This window comes from Xyrauchen texanus, chromosome 3 (genome assembly GCF_025860055.1).
Source record: "Xyrauchen texanus isolate HMW12.3.18 chromosome 3, RBS_HiC_50CHRs, whole genome shotgun sequence".
Lineage (NCBI taxonomy): Eukaryota > Metazoa > Chordata > Actinopteri > Cypriniformes > Catostomidae > Xyrauchen > Xyrauchen texanus.
Genome location: NC_068278.1, coordinates 28226346 through 28250478, shown reverse-complemented (window position 1 = coordinate 28250478; position 24133 = coordinate 28226346). Strand labels below are relative to the sequence as shown.

At 41.6% G+C, this 24133-nt stretch overlaps 1 protein-coding gene across 1 annotated transcript in view; it reads left to right on the top strand.

The window, feature by feature from the left end:
* The window catches only part of LOC127629553 (ADP-ribosylation factor-like protein 15), a 232246-nt gene extending 211772 nt beyond the window's left edge, over positions 1 to 20474 (top strand). Inside the window, exon 5 of the mRNA XM_052106648.1 lies at positions 20155 to 20474. Coding sequence (XP_051962608.1) covers positions 20155 to 20307 — 153 coding nt within the window. The 3' untranslated portion in view covers positions 20308 to 20474. The remainder of the gene's footprint in view (positions 1 to 20154) is intronic.
* Positions 20475 to 24133: the final 3659 nt, after the last annotated feature.

Below are 24133 nucleotides of genomic sequence, written 5' to 3'. Positions count from 1 at the left end.
ATAGAAAGGTACATTTCCGGGCATGGGAAATGTCTTTCTTACTTAGTATTAAGAGCAAGTAGTCAAAATCTATGATTAGTGACTTTAGATATGAGCTTGAGACACAGACAACTTTACATGTGACATGAACAAGACTTTATTAACTAGACTAAACATTTAAACTACTCTAACATACATATACATACATTCATACAGTTTACCAAGGGAAAGAGGGCTGAAGCAGAATACAGGAAGGCAAGAAGTTATAGCATTGTTTGAAGTTCAGCAGATCAACAGCCTGAGCAAACCATCATATTAGTTCTGACACGCCCTTTTTAGAAAGGGGTTAAGGATACTTAATGTATCAAATAATGAGACTAAGTTTGATACTTGCATGTCCCATTTGAATTAAACTGTCCTGATGCAATTTGTTGAGGCTCCAGTTGATCTTTGATGATGTTGTCTTGATGAGAGAGAGAACCAGTGAGAGTCAGAGGATCTTGGTGAATGGGCAGTCAAGGCCGTAGCCTGGCACACGCTTGGGAGTCCTTGGGGCCTTCTAGTTTGGCATCATTCAGTGAGAGAGTGAGAGAGCACAAGGCTCAGAGAACCAGAAAGCAAGAGATAAGCGACAAGAGAGAGAGAGAGAGAGAGAGAGAGAGAGGAAGTGGGCAGCAATTTTATACCCTCAGGAAACAGGTCCCACCTCTCATTGGCTCGACCAATAAGAAGGGTTTGAGTTCTAGGCGGGAATTTGGTTTATTGCTCTTTGTTGTAAAATTGCCCATTGCATGTGCAAGAAAGAAAATAGGAAACATACTTGTAATACTAATATGTTGTTGTTATCGACATATCATGTACACAGTCATTTCAATCTTCAGAATACCAAGTTATAGAGACCAAATATGCCACACATATGATTTTGGTTAACCATAGTATGCAAAGTCTGAAACATTAACCCATTAGTTTGCAAGAAAACATAGATCAAGCACATTTAAGGGAAAATGTGAGATGGCACATTAGATACATGTCAATATTTATCACATGGATATATAGAATATATATATAGGATTAACAGGGTTCATTTCTCTTTCTCAGTAAGAGAATGAAGTGAGGGTCAGCACTTCTCTGAACATTCCTTTGGAGGTCGTAAAAGTCTCCCTTACTCTGGGCATGAGAGAGTTCCTTTGTCAAAGCTCATTTGCATGTTTATGACAGTAAGAGATTTTGGGCTGAATGACTCAAAAGATAGTAAAACATCGCGTAATATCATTCTACAGAGATCTTATATTCGAATTCAGCTCGGACAAATCGTAAGGTTTAATTTGATACCAAGAAACATGTGTTTAGTGCACTTAAAAGGGAATATACACTGAGGCTATTAAATATGAGGCCTCAGAGTTTAAAACACACAACGAAACAGTTCTAACGAGTTTGATATACCTCAGAAATACACAACATACAGGGATTACACGTATTTCATTAGCAATATGCAGTTCTGTGTTTAACTGAAAAACACACACACACACATTTTTACGTTCAAAGTTTCCCCCTTCCTGTCCACACGATAAGCACGTGGTGAGCATGCGGATGTCACATGCGGTTCTCTGTCAATAGTTCATTGTCTCTTTGTCAATACATTTATTGTGCTTGTGGAGAATGGTTGGCGCTATTTCAGTAATTAGGGGAGTTTTTAACAGTAAGTTCTTGTTTGTTCGTGAATCTGTTAAGGCCACTGATCCTCCGCCATACCTTACATAAACCTGGCAATCCGCATGAGCTTTGAGTCTGGTTTGAGACTTAATAATAATAATAATAATAAGTTTATTTTATATAGCGCCTTTCACAAACCCAAGGTCGCTTTACATAGTGGAAAGGCAATGAAACACAACTGCAAACAAACCAAAAAAATTCAACAAAGACATGTTATCTGTATGATGCTATGAGTTTGTTGTGGAGAAATGATCATTAAACAGAAAGGTTTTGAGATGTGCTTTAAAGAAAGGAAGAGAAGCACAGTCACGAAGAGGTTGTGGGATGCTGTTCCAGAGTTTGGGGGCCAATGCACTGAAGGACCTGCCACCCAGGGTTGAAAGTCTGGAGCGAGGGATAGCCAAGAGATTTTGGTCAGAGGATCTCAGTGAGCGTGAAAGAGTGTACGGGGTCAGGAGGTCGCGGATGTAGGGGAGCAAGGTTGTGGAGGGCTTTGAAGGTGATTAGTAGTTCTTTGTATTTGATCCGGGACGGAACTGGTAACCAGTGGAGTTGGTGGAGAATGGGTGTGATGTGTGCTGATCGTCTGGTACGGGTGAGCAGCCTGGCTGCCGAGTTTTGAATATATTGTAGCCTTTTAAGTGATTTAACAGGGAGACCAAGGAAAAGTGCGTTGCAGTAGTCAAGACGGGACATAATGAAGGAGTTTACCAAAATCTGTGCATCACTAGCAGAGAGAAAGGGTTGGAGGCGAGCAATGTTACGGAGGTGAAAGAAGGCAGTCTTAGTGAGTGATTTTATATGAGGATCAAAGCTAAGGGTGGAGTCAAGCAAAATGCCAAGGTTTTTAACAACAGGAGTAGGGTGGATAGGTGAACCATCAATGTTGATAGTGAGACTGTGAGATTTGGAGAGGATGCTTTTAGGGCCAATCAGCAGAATTTCGGTTTTATCTGTATTGAATTTGAGAAAGTTGTTTTGCATCCATAATTTTAAATCAGAGAGGCAGTCAGTGAGGGAACATGGTGGTGGATCAGATGGAGAAGGAATGGTAAAGTAGAGTTGGATATCATCTGCATAACAGTGGAAGTTTAGACCGTGGCTGCGTATAATCGGGCCAATAGGGAGGATGTAAACAAGAAAGAGGAGGGGCCCCAGTACAGAACCCTGGGGAACACCACGGGTGACAGGGGACTTGGAAGAGTGATGTGAACCAAGTGTTACAAACTGCATTCTGTTGGAGAGGTATGACTGGAACCAATTCAGGGCTGTGCCAGAAACACCAATAGTAGACAGACGGGCGATTAGAACATTGTGGTTGATAGTATCGAAAGCAGCACTAAGGTCAAGGAGGATGAGAATGTTAAGTGAACCAGAGTCAGCGGACAAGAGAAGATCGTTAACTATGCGTAGAAGGGCAGTCTCTGTACTGTGACATGAACGGAAGCCAGATTGAAAAGGCTCATACAGGTCATAGTGATTAAGAAAGGTGTGTAGTTGTGAGGCCACCACTCTTTCTAATACCTTGGCCAGGAAGGGGATGTTGGAGATAGGACGGTAGTTTAATAAAGATGTTGGGTCGCAGTCCGGTTTTTTGAGAATGGGTGTGACTGCAGCATTCTTGAGGGCAGCAGGCACAACACCAGAGTTGAGGCAGGTGTTTACAATCAATGCAATGGGTTCAGATAATGATGTGATGCAAGCTTTAAGTAGAAGGGTGGGGGCATGGTCAAGCTGACACGATGAGGAGTTGGACTTATTTATAATGTCAGTGATAGTGGGGGAGTCTATACCAGTGAAATGGGAAAGCTGAGGGCCCAGAGAAGGAGGAGAAGAAGAAGAGAGAGAGATAGCATTGGGGTTGAAGCAGTGATAAATTTTGCTAATTTTGTCATCAAAGAAGTGTAAGAAGGCCTGACACTGCTCAGGGGTCTTAGGACAGGCAGTGACAGGGGTTTGAGGAGTTTGTCCAAGGTCCTGAACAAGGTTTTAGGCCTGGATATGGAGGAGGTTATGAGCTGATGAGTAATAGTTTGAGCGGGCAGCATTGAGGGCATCCTTATATGTCTGAGTATGTTCAGTGTAAAGCATGGAGTGAATTGTAAGGCCAGTTTTCTTATATAGCCGTTCAAGACGGCGGCCAGCAGCCTTAAGTTTCCTGAGCTCAGGGGTGAACCAGGGGCATGTATGGTTTGCTGGTACAAGCCTAGTCCTAGCCGGGCTAGGCTATCAAGCAGGCTGGTCAGGGTGCCATTGTACATATCAACCATGTCATCCGCGGACGAGAGCTCGTCAAGGCCAAACAGTGGCGAGGCCTGTATAGAGGCAGCAAACATGCTGTGGTCTATTGACCCGATGTTACGACATGTAATAGCTGTTTTCTCTGAAGAGGGAGGAGGAGTGTTCATATGAAAACGGCATTCAATGAGCTTATGGTCGGAGACACCAGAGATGGAACCAGAGACAGAGATGTCATTTAGACCAGAAGAGCAAAGCAGATCCAAAATGTGGCCATGAGTGTGAGTAGCAAAGTCAACGTGCTGTGTCAAACTAAAACAGTTCAATACAGAGTTAAACTCAGAGGTGTAAGAGCAATTAGTATCCACATGAATGTTAAAATCCCTAACATAATCATAGCAGAACAAAGAGATGAAATAACAGTGAGAAGTTCATTCAATTCAGACAGAAAATTTACAGATGGTTTAGGGGGGCGGTAAATTAGCAATAGTAGAAGGGGTAGGGTAGAAACAACCTTCACAGCAATATATTCAAAAGATGTCACTTCAAATGGCCTAAGTTCTTTGACAGTTAGATCTGAGCGGTGCACTACAGCCAACCCACCCCCTCTCCCTACAGATCTGGGTTTGGATAAGTAGCAGTAGCCAGGGGGGGTCAGCATGTTTAAATTAATGCAGTCACTGGGTTGTTGCCAGGTCTCTGAGAGACAAAACAAGTCACATTTTTTATCCATGATGATATCGTTTATTAGAGCCGTTTTGTTTGTGATTGAGCGCGCATTTAGGTGGCCAATGTTAAAGTTCTGACATGATGACGAGACAGGAGGCTGCAGCCTAGGACGACGAAGGTTGTCAAAGTTAATTCCCCTGTTCTTTGACTGGTATCGTCGACAGCGATCAGACGTGTAAACAGTTGGGATTTGAGCATCATGCCCATAGATGAAAGTCGATTTTGGTGTATTATTTGGAACATAATGTGTTGCAAAATAGCAATAAATGAATGTTCTGTATTGATATGTACTTGCCCTTTGTAGGGTTAAGAAAATAAATGTATAAACAAACAGCTGGCCTGTTATAAGGTTGCAAGCGCTGTGGCGACCTAGTCACCTAAAAAGTTATATTGAGTCATTTCAAAACTGGAAAAAGTGTATCTGATTGTTTCTTATGTAAGGGGACCGTTAGGCAACCTATCGTTTTTTCACTACAGATTTCTGTGGAATGATGTTCACAGAGGTTGTAGAGAGCATGGCACAAACAAACACTTTTTTGGTTTTCCTACATTTGTGTAAATACACTTAGGATTCTAAGTATTTTATTTTTTCGCATTCATTTTACACATGTCTGGTACAATGGGGTCTTGTTTTATGAATACAGTGTGTACTTTTTTCACCGTCTGCCTGGATAAAAGGAAAGTTAAATGTTGAATGTGCCCTGCCTATGGTGACAGGTTCGGGGCACATTGTAACATGACCATATTACAGTGTCCCCCTATAACAACTGTATCTGATCTAATTAAATTAAATAGAAGATAAACTATAATATTATGTCAATAAAAGTAATTTATTAACTTTGTCATATAGCACTCATTTTGACACTTGACAATGAATACACAACAATGCCACAGCTCTCCCTTCAGGTTTGGAGTGTTCCCAGCATGATACATGTATTCCTATATCACACACTTCAACTGCACCATATATGAGGGGGAAATAATGTTCCGACATTCGGTGTGCTGCTTGCGCTCTGAATGAAAAATGAATTTATTTTATCATGTCAGGTTAGTGAAGCTGTAAATGTAGCCAATTGTTTTTATTTATTTAACTAATATTTACAATGTACATGTTAATTTCTTTACTTGTATATTTAAAAGAAAGAAATAAATAAAACAAATCCTGAGTCAAGTCACACAATGTCGTGAACGAACAATTAATTGCAATGGTTTATGACAGCCATTTGGTTTTTTTTAAACCGTGAAACTGTTGAATCTCTATTCTGCACACAAACATTCTCCTTCACATGATAAATACGGCAACACTACTACACACACCCTTGATGGTATCGGCTCTGCTTTTGTTCACAGACACATCTTGGGATTGACCCCAGCAATGTTACTAGTGTCTGATATCGGGATCATATTTATGGGCATTCCGGCACCGACTTACATTCACACAGATGTCTCCCCAGCACTGATTCCGCTGATATCCCTGGATCAGAGACCAGTGTGAATGAGGTTTAACATTGGTCGAACAAACAGGTAGCTCTGCCCCAAAATTCATGCTGTGGGTTTAGCCATTCATGGTGTTTATATGCACTTTATACATTTTATTTCAGTTGGACTAAAACAATAAGTTGTCTTTTTAAATTGACATGTAAATTCTGTAGTTTAAATTAAATTGAACCAGTCAAATTTTTCTGAAGTAGGACTAACAGACCTACAGTAGATAATGTGATTGTAGCTTGGGTTTTAGTCAGTATGTTTACATGTTAATCGGACAATAACAAGCCTCTGTGCTATGCACGTGCTCTGAAAGGCAGAGGTGATGCGCAACTAGGCCTGTCAGTTGATTCAAATATTTAATCACAGATTTTGAAAATATTTAAATTTGAAACCATATATAGCTACTTATTTTCCTGTCAAAATACATTTATTTCCATATAAGGAAAGAAAACAAAACAATATGTATCAGTATAATGCTTGATTCATATTTTCCAAACAAAGTCTTCATTTAAAGATAGAAATGCATTCAAATATCACCTATTCAAGTAACATTAAACGTTTCCCGAAGACTAATTGTGAGTTTGACTTATTGAAAGAATTAGTCCCCATAGGTTGAGTATTTTCTTTATATTTTCATTAATTTCATATTTCTAGATTCATCACTTTACATTTAAATTATTCATCGCATAACATTATTTATGCATTTGCAACTGCTCTGTAAATGCATTTATTCTTGCTCTGCGAAAATACATCTAACTGCCACTTCAGATGCAGCTTCTGTGCCACCTTTGCTGTGTATTGATGGCTTTAGTCCCCACAGGTTTATTATTCATTGCAATGGCCATTAAATCTCTTAAACTCTCATCCTCCACAACATTAATCTGCCGGTAGTCTGTGACTATCCACTATTTTTACAACAATCGTGAAGCTGCATTCATGATTCGCATCAGAGCATCAATAGCAGCGTTCACCACCGCTTTGAACTCCATGGAAAAGTGATAGATAAGACTTGGTGTGCTTCAGTGGTAATTAATATACGCTGAAAATACTTGATTTCTTTTATAAGTCACATCTGGGCTTATAATAATATAATATAAAAATAATAATTTATAATTTATATTATAAAAATAATCATATAATAGCATTAAGAGATCTTTTCTCCATTTTATCACAGACAGGAAGCGTTGGTGTGGTTTGTACTTCACTGTAATGAATCCGGGCGGACACATTGCAAAGGTTCCACCCTCCCAATAAGTGTTTATGCTGGTTTATGCTGTATTAACTTTAAATGCGGTAATCATGATTAAGAAAAATTTATGCGTTAAATGGCGTATTTGATGTCTTTTTCTATAGATATTCGATTCTGCATTCAGTCACATATTCTTGGACAAAGAGATGTATTGTTTTTCAAGTGATGCATTAGAGTAAAAGTGTTTTGATATAATAACATAACAGGGTGTGAGTAATAGAGCGAAAAATAAGTTGTTATCCTCTAGTGTTCATTTCACCAGGAAACTGCAGCAAAACATAGATAGTGGCACATAAAAACTCAGTGTGCAAAAAAGTCGTAATAGTAACGTTCATTCTACTGGTCAGTGTGCTCAAATAAACAGGAATATTTTAAGAGTCACAGACCTGTAATTTTCACACTTTTTGGGGAAATCAACATACTTATTAGATATTAATCATGGATAGAAGAAAGTATTTTAACATCAGAAAGAATTATATCAACTATAAATAATTTATACTGATACCAGTGTTGTTTTTTCTTTAAAAGAGTGACACGTCCTTATTTGTGTTTCTTGACTAGAATGAAATAACATTTGTGAGGACAGATATTCGTCAAGCCCTACTGACTTTTGTAGCATTTCTCTTTAAACCATCAAATGTAATAGTGATCTCGGCAGGCCAAAAAGCAGCAGGACACACTTGGCCCCATATGCAGTCATCAAAATAGTATTGCCTTTTCTAAAATTACCACCCTCATACTCATGACAAATTTGCATTTTGTTGCATCAGCTGGCTGTTAAGACAGCAAAACGTGTTTATAATTTTATGGTTGTTATTTCAAAACAAAATAGACAAAAATAACTACTCAATATGAATCTACTTCACTCTAAGTTACTCAATAATAAAAAATTAATTATAGGACCATTGTATAAAAGCAATATCACAGGCCTCTTGCCTACAGCCTAATACAGCTGTGCTGATATTCATTAACAGTACTCTTACATGTGTGATATTGTTTAATTACAGTATATCATCATGTATAATTTTTTCATGTATAATGAGAATCGCAGTGGTTGCCTTCACTGCTGGTGGACATCTCAGGTCAAGTCATGCTGTTGCTTTTATACAAAGCAACTTACAAAATAAGGAAGGATACAACATAAGCGATTCAAGGAGACAGTAACACAAAAAGTGCTGCATTACAACGTTTCAATGGAATTAGAAAAGTACTAGCCAAGACAGTGTAACAATAATTTTTTTTTGAATTATTATTATTATTCATTTTTGAATTTGAGTGTATGGAAAAGTATTAGATAGACAAAGACTATCTAAAAAGATCCATCAGGGTTGTCTGTGAGGTTACACCTTGGCACATTACCAAGAAACTAATATTTAATTACTATATCATACTACATCACACAAGTAAGTCTCAAGTCATTGCATTAAAATCCCGAGTCAAGTCCCAAGTCAAGGCAGGCAAGTCCCAAGGTAAGTCCCAAGGCAAGTCCCAAGTCAAGTCCCAAGTCAAGGCAGGCAAGTCCAAGTCAATTTTCAAGTCCTCAACTTTTAGCTTCAAGTCTTAAACAAGTCATTAGTGTGCTTGGCCCAAATTAGTGTCAGAGTATTAATTACTATAGTAAAATAAAAATTTTATCTAGACGTTTCTAAATTATAATCACATTTTATCTTTTTTTTTTTTTTATCGATCTCTACCTGTAAAGACCAAAGAGGTTAATAAAGATGATACGTGGATCTTATCTTTGGACACACATTAAGGCAAACCAAACTTTTTCTCTAAACACGCAGTGAAAGGACGCTGAACGTGCTGAACTGGTGAGTGAAATCTGAAATATTACCAGGCAGTGGCTAAGGGCAGACATTTAAGTTGCATATACGAGTTATATACTGTAAAGGGAAGCGAACAGAGTAAATTATCGGTTTTGTGATTTTTAGAACCATAACCAATATAATTAAATAAATATAGCTAAACACATGACAGAGGATCAGCGTGTCTGCAAAAGAATGAGTGTGTTTACATGCACGTTCTAACCAGTTATGCTCAAAAAGCACCAACGTGTGTGGTCACAATAAATGGCGTTCCTTTATCGAGGTCATACAACAGCGTAATAAAACACCGGGTAGATTTTGTCCATTACACCAATTGCTATAACACGTTACATGCTACTGACTGCAGTAAAAAATTGTTTGCGGTTCGATATGCAGACTTTGTTAATGTAAATCTGTAAATCTGCCATGTTCTGACATAGACATGTATGTTACTGAACCATAGCTGATGTAAATTAGTTAACAACTTACCTCTGTCTGTGGATTTTCAGATGCCTCACAAAATTGGATGTTGTCGACGAGGTGTCTGTAATTTTGGAACCACAGATTCTACATGTTGCAATCCTTTTGTTGCCTTAAACGCTGTATTCAATATATCCCAATTATATCACCTTTGGTATCATTTTTGCTGTGTCCTAGTCCTTAAATGCGCGCCACGGCCTTCAAACTTGGTCCAGCTTTAGTGGAAGCTGATTGGTTGGTTGTCTGATTGGTTGAATATGGAGCATTGAAATGCATCCATTTGACTGAAATCAAATGAATCGTTTATTTGGGAAATGAATCGTTGATTTACTGCACATTTTTTAATTATGCAACTCTTATCTTTGGTTTTAAAAGTATAAGCATTTCCAAGTCAGAGGGCTGAAGTCCAAGTCGAGTCGCAAGTCTTTTTTGATTCTATCGGGTCGAGTCACGAGTCATCAAATTAGTGACTCGAGTCCGAGTCAAGTCCAAGTCACATGACTCGAGTCCACACCACTGCTATATCACAATATTTGTCACATGAATCACTGTCATTTTTAAAAATGAGACTTTTCCAAGACATCAAGTCAAGTCAAGTCAAGTGGTTTTTATTGTCGTTTCAACCATATACAGTTAGTACAGTACACAGCAAAACGAGACAACGTTCCTCCAGGACCATGGTGCTACATAAAAAAAAAAAACAACAAAGGTCCAACATAGGACCACATGAGACAACACAACGAAATAAAATACCTATATAAACTACCTATATATACCTATATAAAGTGCACGTGCAAACGTGTGCAAAAAGTACAGGACAGTACAACAAATTACTGACAATGAACAGGACAATAGACAGTGCAGCGCCGACCAGTACTCAGTAGTGCAAAAAGATGACAGTTTCTAAAATGTAAACATAACATACTATGAGATAGTGTTCTATGCACATAGCGGTTATTGAGGTAGCAGACAGTTATAAAGCGACAGTTATTAAAGTGCAACTCAGGACACGTGTGTGTCAAACCAGTCTCTGAGTATTGAGAAGTCTGATGGCTTGGGGAAGAAGCTGTTACACAGTCTGGCCGTGAGGGCCCGAATGCTTCGGTACCTCTTGCCAGACGGAAGGAGGGTAAAGAGTTTGTGTGAGGGGTGTGTGGGGTCGTCCACAATGCTGGTTGCTTTATGGATACAGTGTTTTTTGTAAATGTCTTTGATGGAGGGAAGAGAGACCCCAATGATCTTCTCAGCTGTCCTCACTATCCTCTGCAGGGCTTTGCGGTCCGAAACGGTGCAAGTCCCAAACCAGGCAGTGATGCAGCTGCTCAGGATGCTCTCAATAGTCCCTCTATAGAATGTAGTGAGGATGGGGGTTGGGAGATGTGCTTTCCTCAGCCTTCGAAGAAAGTAGAGACGCTGCTGGGCTTTCTTGGTGATTGAGCTGGTGTTGAGGGACCAGGTGAGGTTCTCCGCCAGGTGAACACCAAGAAATTTGGTGCTCTTGACGATCTCCACAGAGGAGCCGTCGATGTTCAGCGGAGTGTGTTCACCTTGTGCTCTCCTAAAGTCAACAACCATCTGTTTTGTTTTGTCGACATTCAGGGACAGGTTGTTGGCTCTACACCAGTTCGTCAGCCGCTGCACCTCCTCTCTGTATGCTGACTCGTTGTTCTTGCTGATGAGACCCACCACGGTCGTGTCATCGGCGAACTTGATGATGTGATTCGAGCTGTGCATTGCTGCACAGTCGTGAGTCAGCAGAGTGAACAGCAGTGGACTGAGCACACAGCCCTGGGGGCCCCAGTGCTCAGTGTGGTGGTGGTGGAGATGCTGTTCCCGATCCGGACTGACTGAGGTCTCCCAGTCAGGAAGTCCAGGATCCAGTTGCAGAGGGAGGTGTCCAGGCCCAGCAGGTTCAGCTTTCCAATCAGGTGCTGGGGAATGATTGTGTTGAATGCTGAGCTGAAATCTATGAACAGCATTCGAACGTATGAGTCCTTATTGTCTAGGTGGGTGAGGGCCAGATGGAGGGTTGTGGTGATGGCATCGTCCGTTGAACGGTTTGAAAGATACGCAAACTGCAGTGGGTCTAGTGAGGGGGGCAGCTGGGTCTTAATCTGCCTCATGACGAGCCTCTTGAAGCACTTCATGATGATGGGTGTAAGTGCGACGGGACGGTAGTCGTTGAGGCAGGACACTGAAGACTTCTTTGGCATGGGGATGATGGTGGTGGCCTTGAAGCACGTTGGAACGACGGCGCTGCTCAGAGAGATGTTGAAGATGTCGGTAAGAACATCTGCTAGCTGGTCTGCACATCCTCTGAGCACTCTGCCAGGAATGTTGTCTGGTCCAGCAGCCTTCCGTGGGTTGACTCTACGTAGAGTTTTCCTCACATCTGCCGTGGTAAGACAGAGCACCTGGTCGTTGGGAGGAGGGGTGGACTTCCTCGCCATCACGTCGTTCTGCACTTCAAACCGAGCGTAGAAGTTGTTCAGCGCATCTGGAAGGGAGGCATCTTTGTCACAGGCAACTGATGTTGTCCTGTAGTTGGTGATGGCCTGGATGCCCTGCCACATGCGCCGTGTGTCACCGCTGTCCTGGAAGTGACTGTGGATTCTCTGGGCGTGTGCGCGCTTTGCCTCTCTGATTGCCTGTGACAGTTTGGCCCTAGCTGTTCTTAGGGCTGCCTTATCGCCTGCTCTGAAGGCCGAGTCTCGGGACCTCAGCAGCGTGCGCACCTCCGCAGTCATCCACGGCTTCTGGTTGGAGCGTGTGGTGATGGTCTTGAGAAAGTGACATCATCAATGCACTTGCTGATGTAGCTGGTCACTGATGCTGTGTATTCCTCCAAGTTGGTAGAATCGCCATATGTTGCAGCCTCCCTGAACATGTGCCAGTCAGTACACTCAAAACAGTCCTGAAGAGCAGAGATGGCTCCTGCTGGCCAGGTTTTCACCTGCTTCTGAAGCGGTTTTGTGCGTCTGACGAGCGGTCTGTATGCTGGAATTAACATAACAGAGATGTGGTCTGAGTAGCCGAGGTGGGGGCGGGGCTCCGTCCGGTACGCATAAGCTTTTTTCTGGTTATGCTCAGGCTAGGAATTGCTCTTTGTGACTGTAATCTCTCAAAATTATTTTAAAATAACTTTTAAAATAACTTTGTCCATTACTGAATATAAATTCATTTAATAGAGCCCCTTATGATTCAATAACAGTACTTTGACTGAAAGACTAATTGTATTGAATGTTTTTGTTTGATTTCAGAAAATCTTTCAAGTTATAATATGATTATCAGCATATGTTAATCATACTTGCAGATTTTGAAACGATAAACATAGTTGCAACACATCCTCTGGTCCGACTTTATCTGGCCTGTGAACTGTAGTTCCTTGTCTCTGCTCTTATCTATAAACACTTTGCAAGTTATCTCATTTGGTTAGGGACATCCGATTCGGTATCTCTTTTGTTTTGAGGATGGTAAATGATGGATGATGATGAATATCTCTGTGTGTAAATGTCTATGTGGATGTCATGGTTTCAATCTCATATCGCATGTTATTCCATATCTAATAGGGTCAACTTGTCATCGGGAAAAAATAAAACAAAATGCTATTTTTTCCTACTTGTTGCCTGAGTTACTTTGTTCACTGCTTAAAAGTTCTCTGGATAAAGGCAGAGATTAACTAGTATGCAGCTCTGATGATAGAGTAAGAAAGTGTAGCTGAAACTCTAATGTTGCTCACATGCAAGACATTTTAGAGATACTGTCACCAGTGTTTTTCCAAATAGTTTTCACCATTACTGATGCAAAATTGAAAAAACAAGCAAAAACAAAACACTGCTATACCTTACAAACTTTGTTGTTTCTATTGAACAGAAGCATATTAAATTCCATAAATGTAATAAAAATTTAACAGATGGTTCTGATCTGCTTGTGGTATAATGAAGTGCTGACTTAAAAGTATACTCATTCACAGCATGCAACGCTTTGAAATATGATCCTCTTAATCAGCTGTTACTAACAGTTTTGATTATGGCAAGTACATATAATCTAAATCTGCATAGTTTACTTGCTGCACATGGGCCTCACGTTACAGTTCCCAGACACTAACACATCTCTGCTGTTCTGTGAGGAAAGTTTGGATTAAATAATCTAATGAGTAAACACCACCCTTTTTACATTTTAGAAGTAGATGAAAATTATTTTGATAGTTTTTATTTAGAAAAAGGAAGACTTAGTTATTGTTGTGTTTTGGGGCGTTTACACTGAATACGTATTTGAATCAGTCTAACCCTGTTTTATAGTTGTTTTTCTTTGTAAACATTAGATATATAGACATCTTTTACTGTTGCACTGTGTCTCATTGCTTTTTCAGCATCTCGGAACAGGCTTTGTGTTTTTTATATGCTGTGTCAAGTCAAAAACTTTTCTTTAAACCATTCAACTTTTAAAAATGATCTCTTGATACACGTTTGATGCATTTAGTTCTGTTGATTGTGCTGTGTTTAGCTTTTTTGCACAATAATGTGTTTGGACTGATCAGCCCCTTACTTTGTAAATCATGTTCCCCTTCTGTCATTCCCTCGACGTTGTGTCGATGTAGTGGCACTAGGGGTCTCTCTTGAGAGCCTCGGTCAAAAAAAGGCCAATGAGAATTGTCGAACAGAATTTGCATGCCCCTCCCCTGGACATACGGGTGTAAAAGGAGGGAAGTATCTGTTCAGACAGATTTACTCTTCGGAGCTGAGCGGTTGTGTTTTAGCAAGCTGAATAACACACACTGTTGTTCAACTCACCTCTAAAGAGCATACGCTGTTGGTGATATGGCACATTTCAGCGGCTTTTCTCTTCTTCTACACGCCAGTGCAGAGTACACCCCTGGGCGCTTCAACAGCCCTGTAAAAACAGAGTATATATCTCTAAAAGAGTAAGCACATTGACGTTGAATGTCTTTTTAAGCGTCTTTTTTAAGATGCCCTTCCATCTTTGTGTCATTCCTGGATGCGGTCCTTACCTCTCCGCTTCTGACAGCCACGGGCGCTGCCTCACATGTCTGGGAAGAGATCACACCGAGGCAGCGTTTGTGTATGGTTCATGTTCTCTGTGTGAGAACATGAACCATGACGTTGCAGTTGCAGTTTCCTTCTTCTGGGGGAAAGCCACTCTAGCTAATCCTAGCACACTCTCGACAGTTGCTCTGTGCACACAGGGACTTGGTGCTCTGTTGATCGTGTTGATCTGCTCAGACAACACAGTGACAATAGCGTATATAAATCGCAAAGGCGGCGTTCGCTCTCGACGCATATCTCAACTCGCCAACCATCTCCTCCTTTGGAGTTAGCAGCGGCTGAGGTCGCTGCGTGCCACTAATGTCCCGGACAACCTCAACACCACAGCGGACAACTCTCAGCAGAGAGTGGAGACTCCACCCTCAGGTGGTCCAGCTGATTTGGGGTCGGATCGGCAGAGCAAATGTAGATCTGTTTGCCTCCCGAGAATCCACGCACTGCCTGTTCTGGTACTCTCTGACGGAAGCTCCCCTTGGCACAGACACGCTGGCACACATCTGGCCCCGGGGGCTGCGCAAGTACACATTTCCCCCAGTGAGCCTACTTGCACATGCCCTATGCAAGGTCAGGGAATATGAGGAACAAGTCACTCTCGTGGCCCCCTACTGGCCCACTCAGACTTGGTTCTTGGATCTCATACTCCTAGCGAAAAAACCTCCCTGGCGAATACCCCTGAGGAAGGACCTTCTTTCTCAGGGACTGAGCACCCTCTGGCATCCACGCCCAGACCTCTTGAACCACCACGTCTGGCCCTTGGACAGGATGTGGAAGATCTAAATGGTCTACCACCAGCCATCATAGACACGATCACTCAAACCAGAGCTCCCTCTGCCAGGCAGCTTTATGCCCTAGAGTCAAGTCAAGTCAAGTGGTTTTTATTGTCGTTTCAACCATATACATTTAGTACAGGACACAGCGAAACGAGACAACGTTCCTCCAGGACCATGGTGCTACATAAAGACAACATAGGACAAACACAGGACCACATGAGACTACACAACTAAATAAAATATCTATATAAAATACCTATATATACTTGTATAAGGTGCACGTGCAAACATGTGCAGAAATTTCGGACAATAAACAGGACAATAGGCACAGTGAGATACCAGTACACAGTAGTGCAAAAAGATGACAGTTTCTAAAAACGTAAACATAACATACTATGAGATAGTGTTCTATGCACATAGCAGTTATTGTGGTAGAAGACAGTTATAAAGTGACAGTAATTAAAGTGCAACTCAGGACACATGTGTGTGTCACACCAGTGTCTGAGTATTGAGGAGTCTGATGGCTTGGGGGAAGAAGCTGTTACACAGTCTGGCCGTGAGGGACCGAATGCTTCGGTACCTCTTGCCAGACAGCAGGAGGGTAAAGAGTTTGTGTGAGGGGTGTGTGGGGTCGTCCACAATGATGGTTGCTTTCAGGATACAGTGTTTTTTGTAAATGTCTTTGATGGAGGGAAGAGAGACCCCTTTGATCTTCTCAGCTGTCCTCACTATCCTCTGCAGGGCTTTGCGGTCCGAAACGGTGCAAGTCCCAAACCAGGCAGTGATGCAGCTGCTCAGGATGCTCTCAATAGTCCCTCTATAGAATGTAGTGAGGATGGGGGTAGGAGATGTGCTTTCCTCAGCCTTCGAAGAAAGTAGAGACGCTGCTGGGCTTTCTTGGTAATAGAGCTGGTGTTGAGGGACCAGGTGAGGTTCTCCGCCAGGTGAACACCAAGGAATTTGGTACTCTTGACGATCACCACAGAGGAGCCGTCGATGTTCAGCGGAGAGTGTTCACCTTGTGCTCTCCTAAAGTCAACAACCATCTCTTTTGTTTTGTCCACATTCAGGGACAGGTTGTTGGCTCTACACCAGTCCGTTAGCCGCTGCACCTACTCTCTGTATGCTGACTCGTCGTTCTTGCTGATGAGACCCACCAGGGTCGTGTCATCGGCAAACTTGACGATGTGGTTCGAGCTGTGCATTGCTGCACAGTCGTGAGTCAGCAGAGTGAACAGCAGTGGACTGAGCACACAGCCCTGGGGGGCCCCCGTGCTAAGTGTGGTGGTGGTGGAGATGCTGTTCCCAATCCGGACTGACTGAGGTCTCCCAGTCAGGAACTCCAGGATCCAGTTGCAGAGGGAGGTGTCCAGGCCCAGCAGGTTCAGCTTTCCAATCAGGTGCTGAGGAATTATCATGTTGAATGCTGAGCTGAAGTCTATTAACAGCATTCGAACATATAAGTCCTTTTTGTCTAGGTGGGTGAGGGCCCTTATTCACAAATTGGTGTCCTTCCCGATCTGAAGACCCACAGAGGTGCGCAGTCAGGTTAGTGCTCTCATTCCTGCAGGAAAGGCCGGAGGTGCGGCTGTCCCCCTCCACCTTCAAAGTTTATGTAGCCGCCATAGCGGCTCACCATAACGCAGTGGGCTGTAAGTCATTAGAGAAGCCTGACCTGATCATCAGGTTCCTTAGAGGTGCCCGGAGGCTGAACCCTCCTAGGCCTTTCCTGTTCCCCTCATGGAATCTCTCCATGGTCCTCTCGGGCCTTCAGAGAGCCCCGTTTGAGCCACTAGAGTCAGTTGAACTAAAGGCCCTATCCTTGAAGATCCTCACTTCTATCAAGAGGGTTGGACCTGCAATCATTCTCTATCAGCGACACTTGCCTGGAGTTCGGTCCAGCAGATTCTCACTTAATCCTGAGACCCCGACCGAGCTTTGTGCTCAAGGTTCCTACAACCCTTTTCAGGGATCAGGTAGTGAACCTGCAAGTGCTACCCTGGGAGGAGGCAGACCCATCCTTAGAGTTGCTGTGTCCGGTGCATGCTTTATGCACCTATTTGAATAGCACGCAGAGCATTAGACACTCTGAGCAGCTCTTTGTCTGCTTTGGTGGACAGCGGAAAGGAAATGCTGTTTCCAAACAGAGGCTTGCCCACTGGATCGTGGATGCCATTGCATTGGCCTACCAGACCCAGGCCGTGCCCGCCCCTTCCGGGCTCAAGCACACTCTACGAGGATGTGCCAATGGCACCTCTCTAGCAGACATCTGCAGAGCAGCGGGCTGCGCAACACCCAATACCTTCTTGGGATTTTACAATCTCCGGGTTGAGCCGGTCTCTTCCCGTGTTTTGACAGGTCCGAACACGTAGAATTTGGTAAAACGGAACATCTGGCCGGGTGTATCGCTTGCGCATATCTCCTTTCCCCTATCCTGAGGCGAAGACGTGCGCTCTACTCCGCCAGTAAAATCCACAAGTTACGGACACTGGGTGTCCTTCCTCCCTAGCCCTCTGGCTCTGTATCTAGTGGATGAGTTCGCTGCCAGACCCACCGCAGGCACCAACTCTGTTGTTCTGATTATTCAGATAATCTAATCTCCTGTGATGTATTTTCCACTGTATGGTCCCCCTGTCAGCGGACCCGCGTCTCCCTTGGGCAGAGTTCCCTCTGCCCCCTGGTCACTGTATTTGTAGAGCTCATCCCCATCGAGGCAGTACCTACCAATGCGCCACCTCCATATGTGGCTGGTTAGCGCATGTGACGTATTTTGCCACAGTTTAATCTCCCCTGCTGGGTAGGATGTGGTCTCTGCGGGGTCTTTTCCCCCTGAAAGAATAAGATAGGAAAAGAACACCTTCCCTGATGCGTGTTATAGTGTTAGATGGCCCATTAGTTTCTAACACTCTATGGAGAGAAAACATAGAGAGAGAAAAGGCGGCTGGCACAGCCTGCTCCCATGCTAGTGGGGAATTATATGATGTCTTTTGGGGCATTGGGGAAGGTTACGTGCAGTCTGATGCACCTGCCATTTTTGCACACATAAGCTTGCTTGCACATGCATCAGCAGTCCACGTAACACAGTTCAGTATTGAGCATTTTTAGATAGGGACCCCTACTGTCACTACATCAACACAACGTTGAGTGGGTGACAGAAGCGGAATGCCTCGGTTACTGTCGTAACCTCCGTTCCCTGATGGAGGGATCAAGACGTTGTGTCCCTCTTGCCACAACACTATAATAGCCGCTGAAATGGCCGGGACCTTACTCTCGTCTCGTCTCCTCACCTCAAAACCTGACTGAACAGACGCATGCTTCCCTCCTTTTATACCTGTATGTCTGGGGGAGGGGCTGCAAATTCTGTTCCCCAATTCACATTGGCCTTTTCTCAAAGATAAGAGTTAACCAAGGCTCTCAAGAGAGACCCCTAGTGTCAATACATCGACACAACTTCTCATTCCCTCCATCAGGGAACGGAGGTTACGACAGTAACCAAGACTTTTTTGTGAGGTAACATCTAAATTAACTGGTTTTATTCAATTCAGTCATCTTAATTTAACCAACAAAGTCATTTTTATGGGTTAGATTAAGTAGAAAATTATCCTTGATGGAACTATTGTTACAGGTTACCACTTTTTCAGTGTAAATACGGTATATACCACTTTTATATTTACTGTACCTTTTTCATTTTTCAGTCATTTGTTCGAATGTGCATGTTTCAGGTACTTCACAAAGCTTTTTTTAAGGCAGCAGATACTGTATATGCTATTTATACTAAGTGTAAAAAGCAACAAAAAGTACTAAGTGCAAATAGTTTAAATGCTATTTGCACCCCTAATTAAATACAACTATACAGAACAGCATCACCACAGTGTGTTTATTTTGTTTATTTAGAATTCCACTGACACCCTACACCAACCCCTACCCTTAAACCTAACCCATATATTCCCTTTCCAAAATTAACCTTGGATTACTACAGTAACCATAGTATCAAGGCAAGTTTATTTATGTAGCACATTTCATACACAAAGGTAATTCAAACTGCTAAATAAAATACAATATAAAATAAATGTTTAAACCAATTAAGAACAAGAAATAAAATAAAAAGTAATAAAATACATTTTAAAAAGTAAAATATTACAATATTACTATAGTAAAACAATGTATAATTTTATCTCAATCAAACCTTTCTTTCAACTCCCCGAACTTCACTGTGACCAAATCACTGTGAGGAAATCAACCTTTATATTCATTTTCACATTATTATAACTAGCATTAATGGGAATGTTAAGAGTGGAGACAGGAAACAGGATGAGAAAAAGTGGGTCAAAAGCAGATTAGAACCCAGGTTATCCACACAAGAAAGCATATCCTCACCATCATTACACATCACGCCACTGCAGCAACACGGGGGGTGCAGTTTGTCTTCTATTTCTGTTTCCAACAGACTATTGGAGTGCAAATAGCTGCTCTGTGGCAGATTTTAATGAAGCGTCCTGACTTCTCGCCAAATAAAACCTGATATCTGCAAAATAATTTAATGGAGACAGTTTTTGATAGACAAACCAAAATGTTGGTGCCATTTTTAGAGATAAGCCATAATTAAATTCGTTTTTGTTTTCCCCCCCACCCAGATACAGAAGTACTTGGAATTGCAGCCCCTGGGACAAGGGAAGAGATGGGTTCTTGCAGGCAGCACAACAAACAACATGGATGCAGTGAAGGAGAGCTTCAGTCAACTCATCAGCCTTTTGGAAGAGAAGGAGGTGCAACTTAACAGGATATGATTCAATCAAACTTCAAAGTGGAAAGTGGGTTTGAAGTGTTGTTTGCAAGAAGGAATTTTCTGGACCTCTCCCTCGTAGATGTTTTATAACCCACCGGGGACATAGATGCAAACAACCACATGTTTTGATGAGTTGACTGGCATATTTGTTACCCATAGGTCAAGGTCCACACATATGCTTATTTGGTAGCAGTTGAACCAAAGTTCTTTAAATATATCAGATATAACTTATATTTGTAATAGTAAAAAGCTATTTGATATGCTATTTTTGGTTTATCAGTTAGTTGTCACTTGGTTAGTGTATGGGATATGTATATATTGTATGGGCCAGTCCATATTTCTAAAGATGGCTAAGAATCTGAGCACACATGATGAAAGCACAGATTAAAGCATAATTTTGGAAAAACATTTGGGAAAATTAATATTAGACAATTTCTTAAATTCAGCCAATCTCCTAGCCCCCACCCCACCAACATGAATCTTTCTGTTGCAATTGCATAGTCATATAATTAGAATGCTTTCCAAGACAAATTGTTTTGTTTTTATGGTACTATGTTCCTTTTTGTCAGTTGACTATCTATAGATGTCTCAAATTATGTTGTTAATTTTGTTGTTTCAAAAGACGACACACCCCTTTACTTGGCGCTGCGTGAGCTGTTTCAGGTTCGGACTAGAATATAAACTCTATCAATCAGTGTCCACAACAGCTGCATTTGACAAGTCCCTGTCTGCCAGGCTTAAGCCCTCCAACTGTCTGCAGAGACTCCTCCCCGTCTGCCAGCACACTCCTCGCCCAGCCACTATCCACTGCCTCACCCGCTGCTTCCTGGTGGTATTATACAAATTCCAACACACATATTTAAATTCCTGACTGCGCACCTCTCCGATGTATGTCTCACAGGTGTCTCCGGACATAAATATTTGTATCAGAGTAGTTTAGGTCTCACATGCCGTGTTTCGTTATATTTTTAAAGTGTTAACTATGGTTTATGTTTTGCCCTCCAATTACCACTTGATTTCTTGTTTTTGAAAAACATTTATGCAGTACTGCCTTTGATTAAGCCCATTTATCAGTAAGTTGTATAATTTGATCCTTGGTATAACCCCCCATCCTACAATCCTTACATTTGAATATGAGCGTTTTCATCATTATTGTAAATATAAAATAACATTTTACCAAAAAATTAAAAGATTTTTAGAAGAATATTTCAGAATATTTTTGTAGGTCCATACAATGCAAGTGAAAGGGTAAAAAAAAAGATGAACGCTCCAAAAGCAAATAAATGCAGCGTAATATTAATCCTTAATACTCCAGTGGTTAAATCCATGTTTTCAGAAGCGATATTATAGGTATGGGTGAGAAACAGATCAATATAGTCCATTTTATTATCAATCTCTATGTTCACTTTCGCATTCTTCTTCTTTTGTTTTTGGCAATTTGCATTTGTCATGCATATCACCATCTACTGGGCAGGGAAGAAAATTTAAAGTAAAAATGGACTGCTGTATTGATCTCTCACCCACACCTATCATATTTCTTCTGAAGATATGGATTTAACCACTGGAGTCATATGGATTATTCCATGCTGCCTTTATGTGATTTTTGGAGCTTCAAAATGTCGCCCTTTCACTTGCATTGTATGGACCTACATTTAAAATATTTGTGTTCAGCAGATGAAAGAAAGTAATTTACATCTGGGATGGCATGAGGGTGAATACATGATGAGAGAATTACAAATTTTGGGTGAACCAAAACCACTTTTATCACTTTTTACAATGCACTAAAATATTGGTTTGAGATTATTACTGGCATGGAAATGTAAGTGTAAAATGCCCTGGTTATTTTCAAGCCAATAGCTTCTTAGTTCCACCTGCAGCAAAATTGAAGCTACACAGTAAAATAATCAAACTGTCCATCGTGTCATTGCTTCTATATCTAATCTGTTTCAAACACAAATTTCATGTGCTCACGATGTGATGTAGATAAAAAAAGGAAGTTAAACATTCTCCGACTGAGTTCCTGATGTACCCTGCGTCGACCAGGTTTTTTTTTTTTCTTCACCTCCTTTCAAACTGCCCACGTTGCTTTAATACAATGTCTGTCACGCAGGTTGCCCCTGCAATTCTTTGATCTGGTCTTCTTCTGTCTGAGGCTGACGCTCCTCTCTAGTCTGCTGCTCTCTTGTCTAGCCGCTCTCAGAGAAAGCCCTTTGCCCCTTCGCTCTGCTTCCCTTTGGTCACGCTAATGGAGCCCACCCTCAATGCAGAATAGTGCAGAAAACCAGTTCGGCCTGTTAGAATTGTGTGCTGAGTCTGTCTCTACTCCAAAGAGGCCCACAAACTGATTCCATAGGCCCTTGGGCCACTGACTTATGATATGCTCATTCCATTGTGTTATGTAGCATTTTCTGAATCTTAATAATGTAATTAGATACACGCATGTATTGCAACACACATATATACAAGCTTTAAAAGGGATAGTTCACCCAGAAATAAAGGTTTTGTCATCATTTACTCACCATCGTATTGTTCCAAACCCAAATTACTTTATTTTCTTCTGTGGAACACAAAAGGAGATGTTACTGGCAGACTGAAAAAAGTGAATGGTGACTGAGGCTATCATTCTGACTTATATCTCCTTGTTGTGTTCTATGGAATATAGAAAGTCTTATGGGTTTGGAACAACATAAGGGTGAGTAAATGATTAAAAAAAATTAGGAGAACTATCCATTGAAGAGGTGTTATGAGGTGTTTTTGGTATGGCACATTTTTGGCTTTATTTGAAGACTCTGAAAACCCTCCCACATAGGATGGCTTTTATAATACCAGCCTTAACTCCATTTGCATATCATTTTTCTCGCTTGGCTCAGTTTTGCACTTGCTGTGTCTAGACAGAGATTATTTTTAGTTCCTTAGCAGGAATTCACTGGCAACTGTGACAAAGACTTGGAACCGAGTGTGTTGTGTATAATGTCTTTTGAAAAGGAGGGAAAACGCTTTTAGTTGGTATCCTCTTAAAAAGTATTTTCCCAGTTGTGTTTACTCAAATTGCCTCATCATTTAAGTCCTCTCAGTCAAGCCTTTCTGAAATTGTAATGCATGACTCATTGGGGAGCCTTTTTGTTTACAAGGAAAACAAAGCATGTTCGTTCTAAGACAGCATGTTTTCTTTAACGGCGAATGTTTTGGTCTCCCTCCGTTCAAACAGCCTTTCACAACCTGTTGAAGGGGCTTGCCCCCGTGGAAATGCAACAGATGTTCCCTTGACATCCATCTGGTCCTCGTGAGCCAGTCCTGTGCCACACTGTGAAGGACTATTCTTTTTTAACAGTTTTAGCTTGTCCTCAGTCAGGGGGACAATCTCCCATGCCTTATGCATGGCCGGGATACTATGCCACTGGTGAGTTTTCTCAAAGTCCTGGGATTAAAATTAAACACAGTTGTGTCCCTCACCCTGAGTTTGTCTTGACGACGGGACTCAGAACAAAAGCCGGCCTGCAAGTTCTTGTTTGTGTTCCCCTATTTATGTTTTGAAGGGAGGAGGAAATTGACATATGACCGGGGTTAATTTAAAGGTGTTTTCCTATGCATGTCAGGGTTCTCAGCATGGCACCAGACACCTTCTCAGTAAAACAAACAACATGTGTGAACTATCAATGATATCAGCTGCAGTTGGAAACCCAGATAATAGCAAAATAGTAGAACTTAAATTGAAGGCTTTTGATGGCGTGCATCTTCTTGAGTCCTCAAGTTGTGGTCTATTAAAATAGTTTGAAAAATGTCATGTATTTATTATTTCAAATTGATTATAATTATTACTTTATATT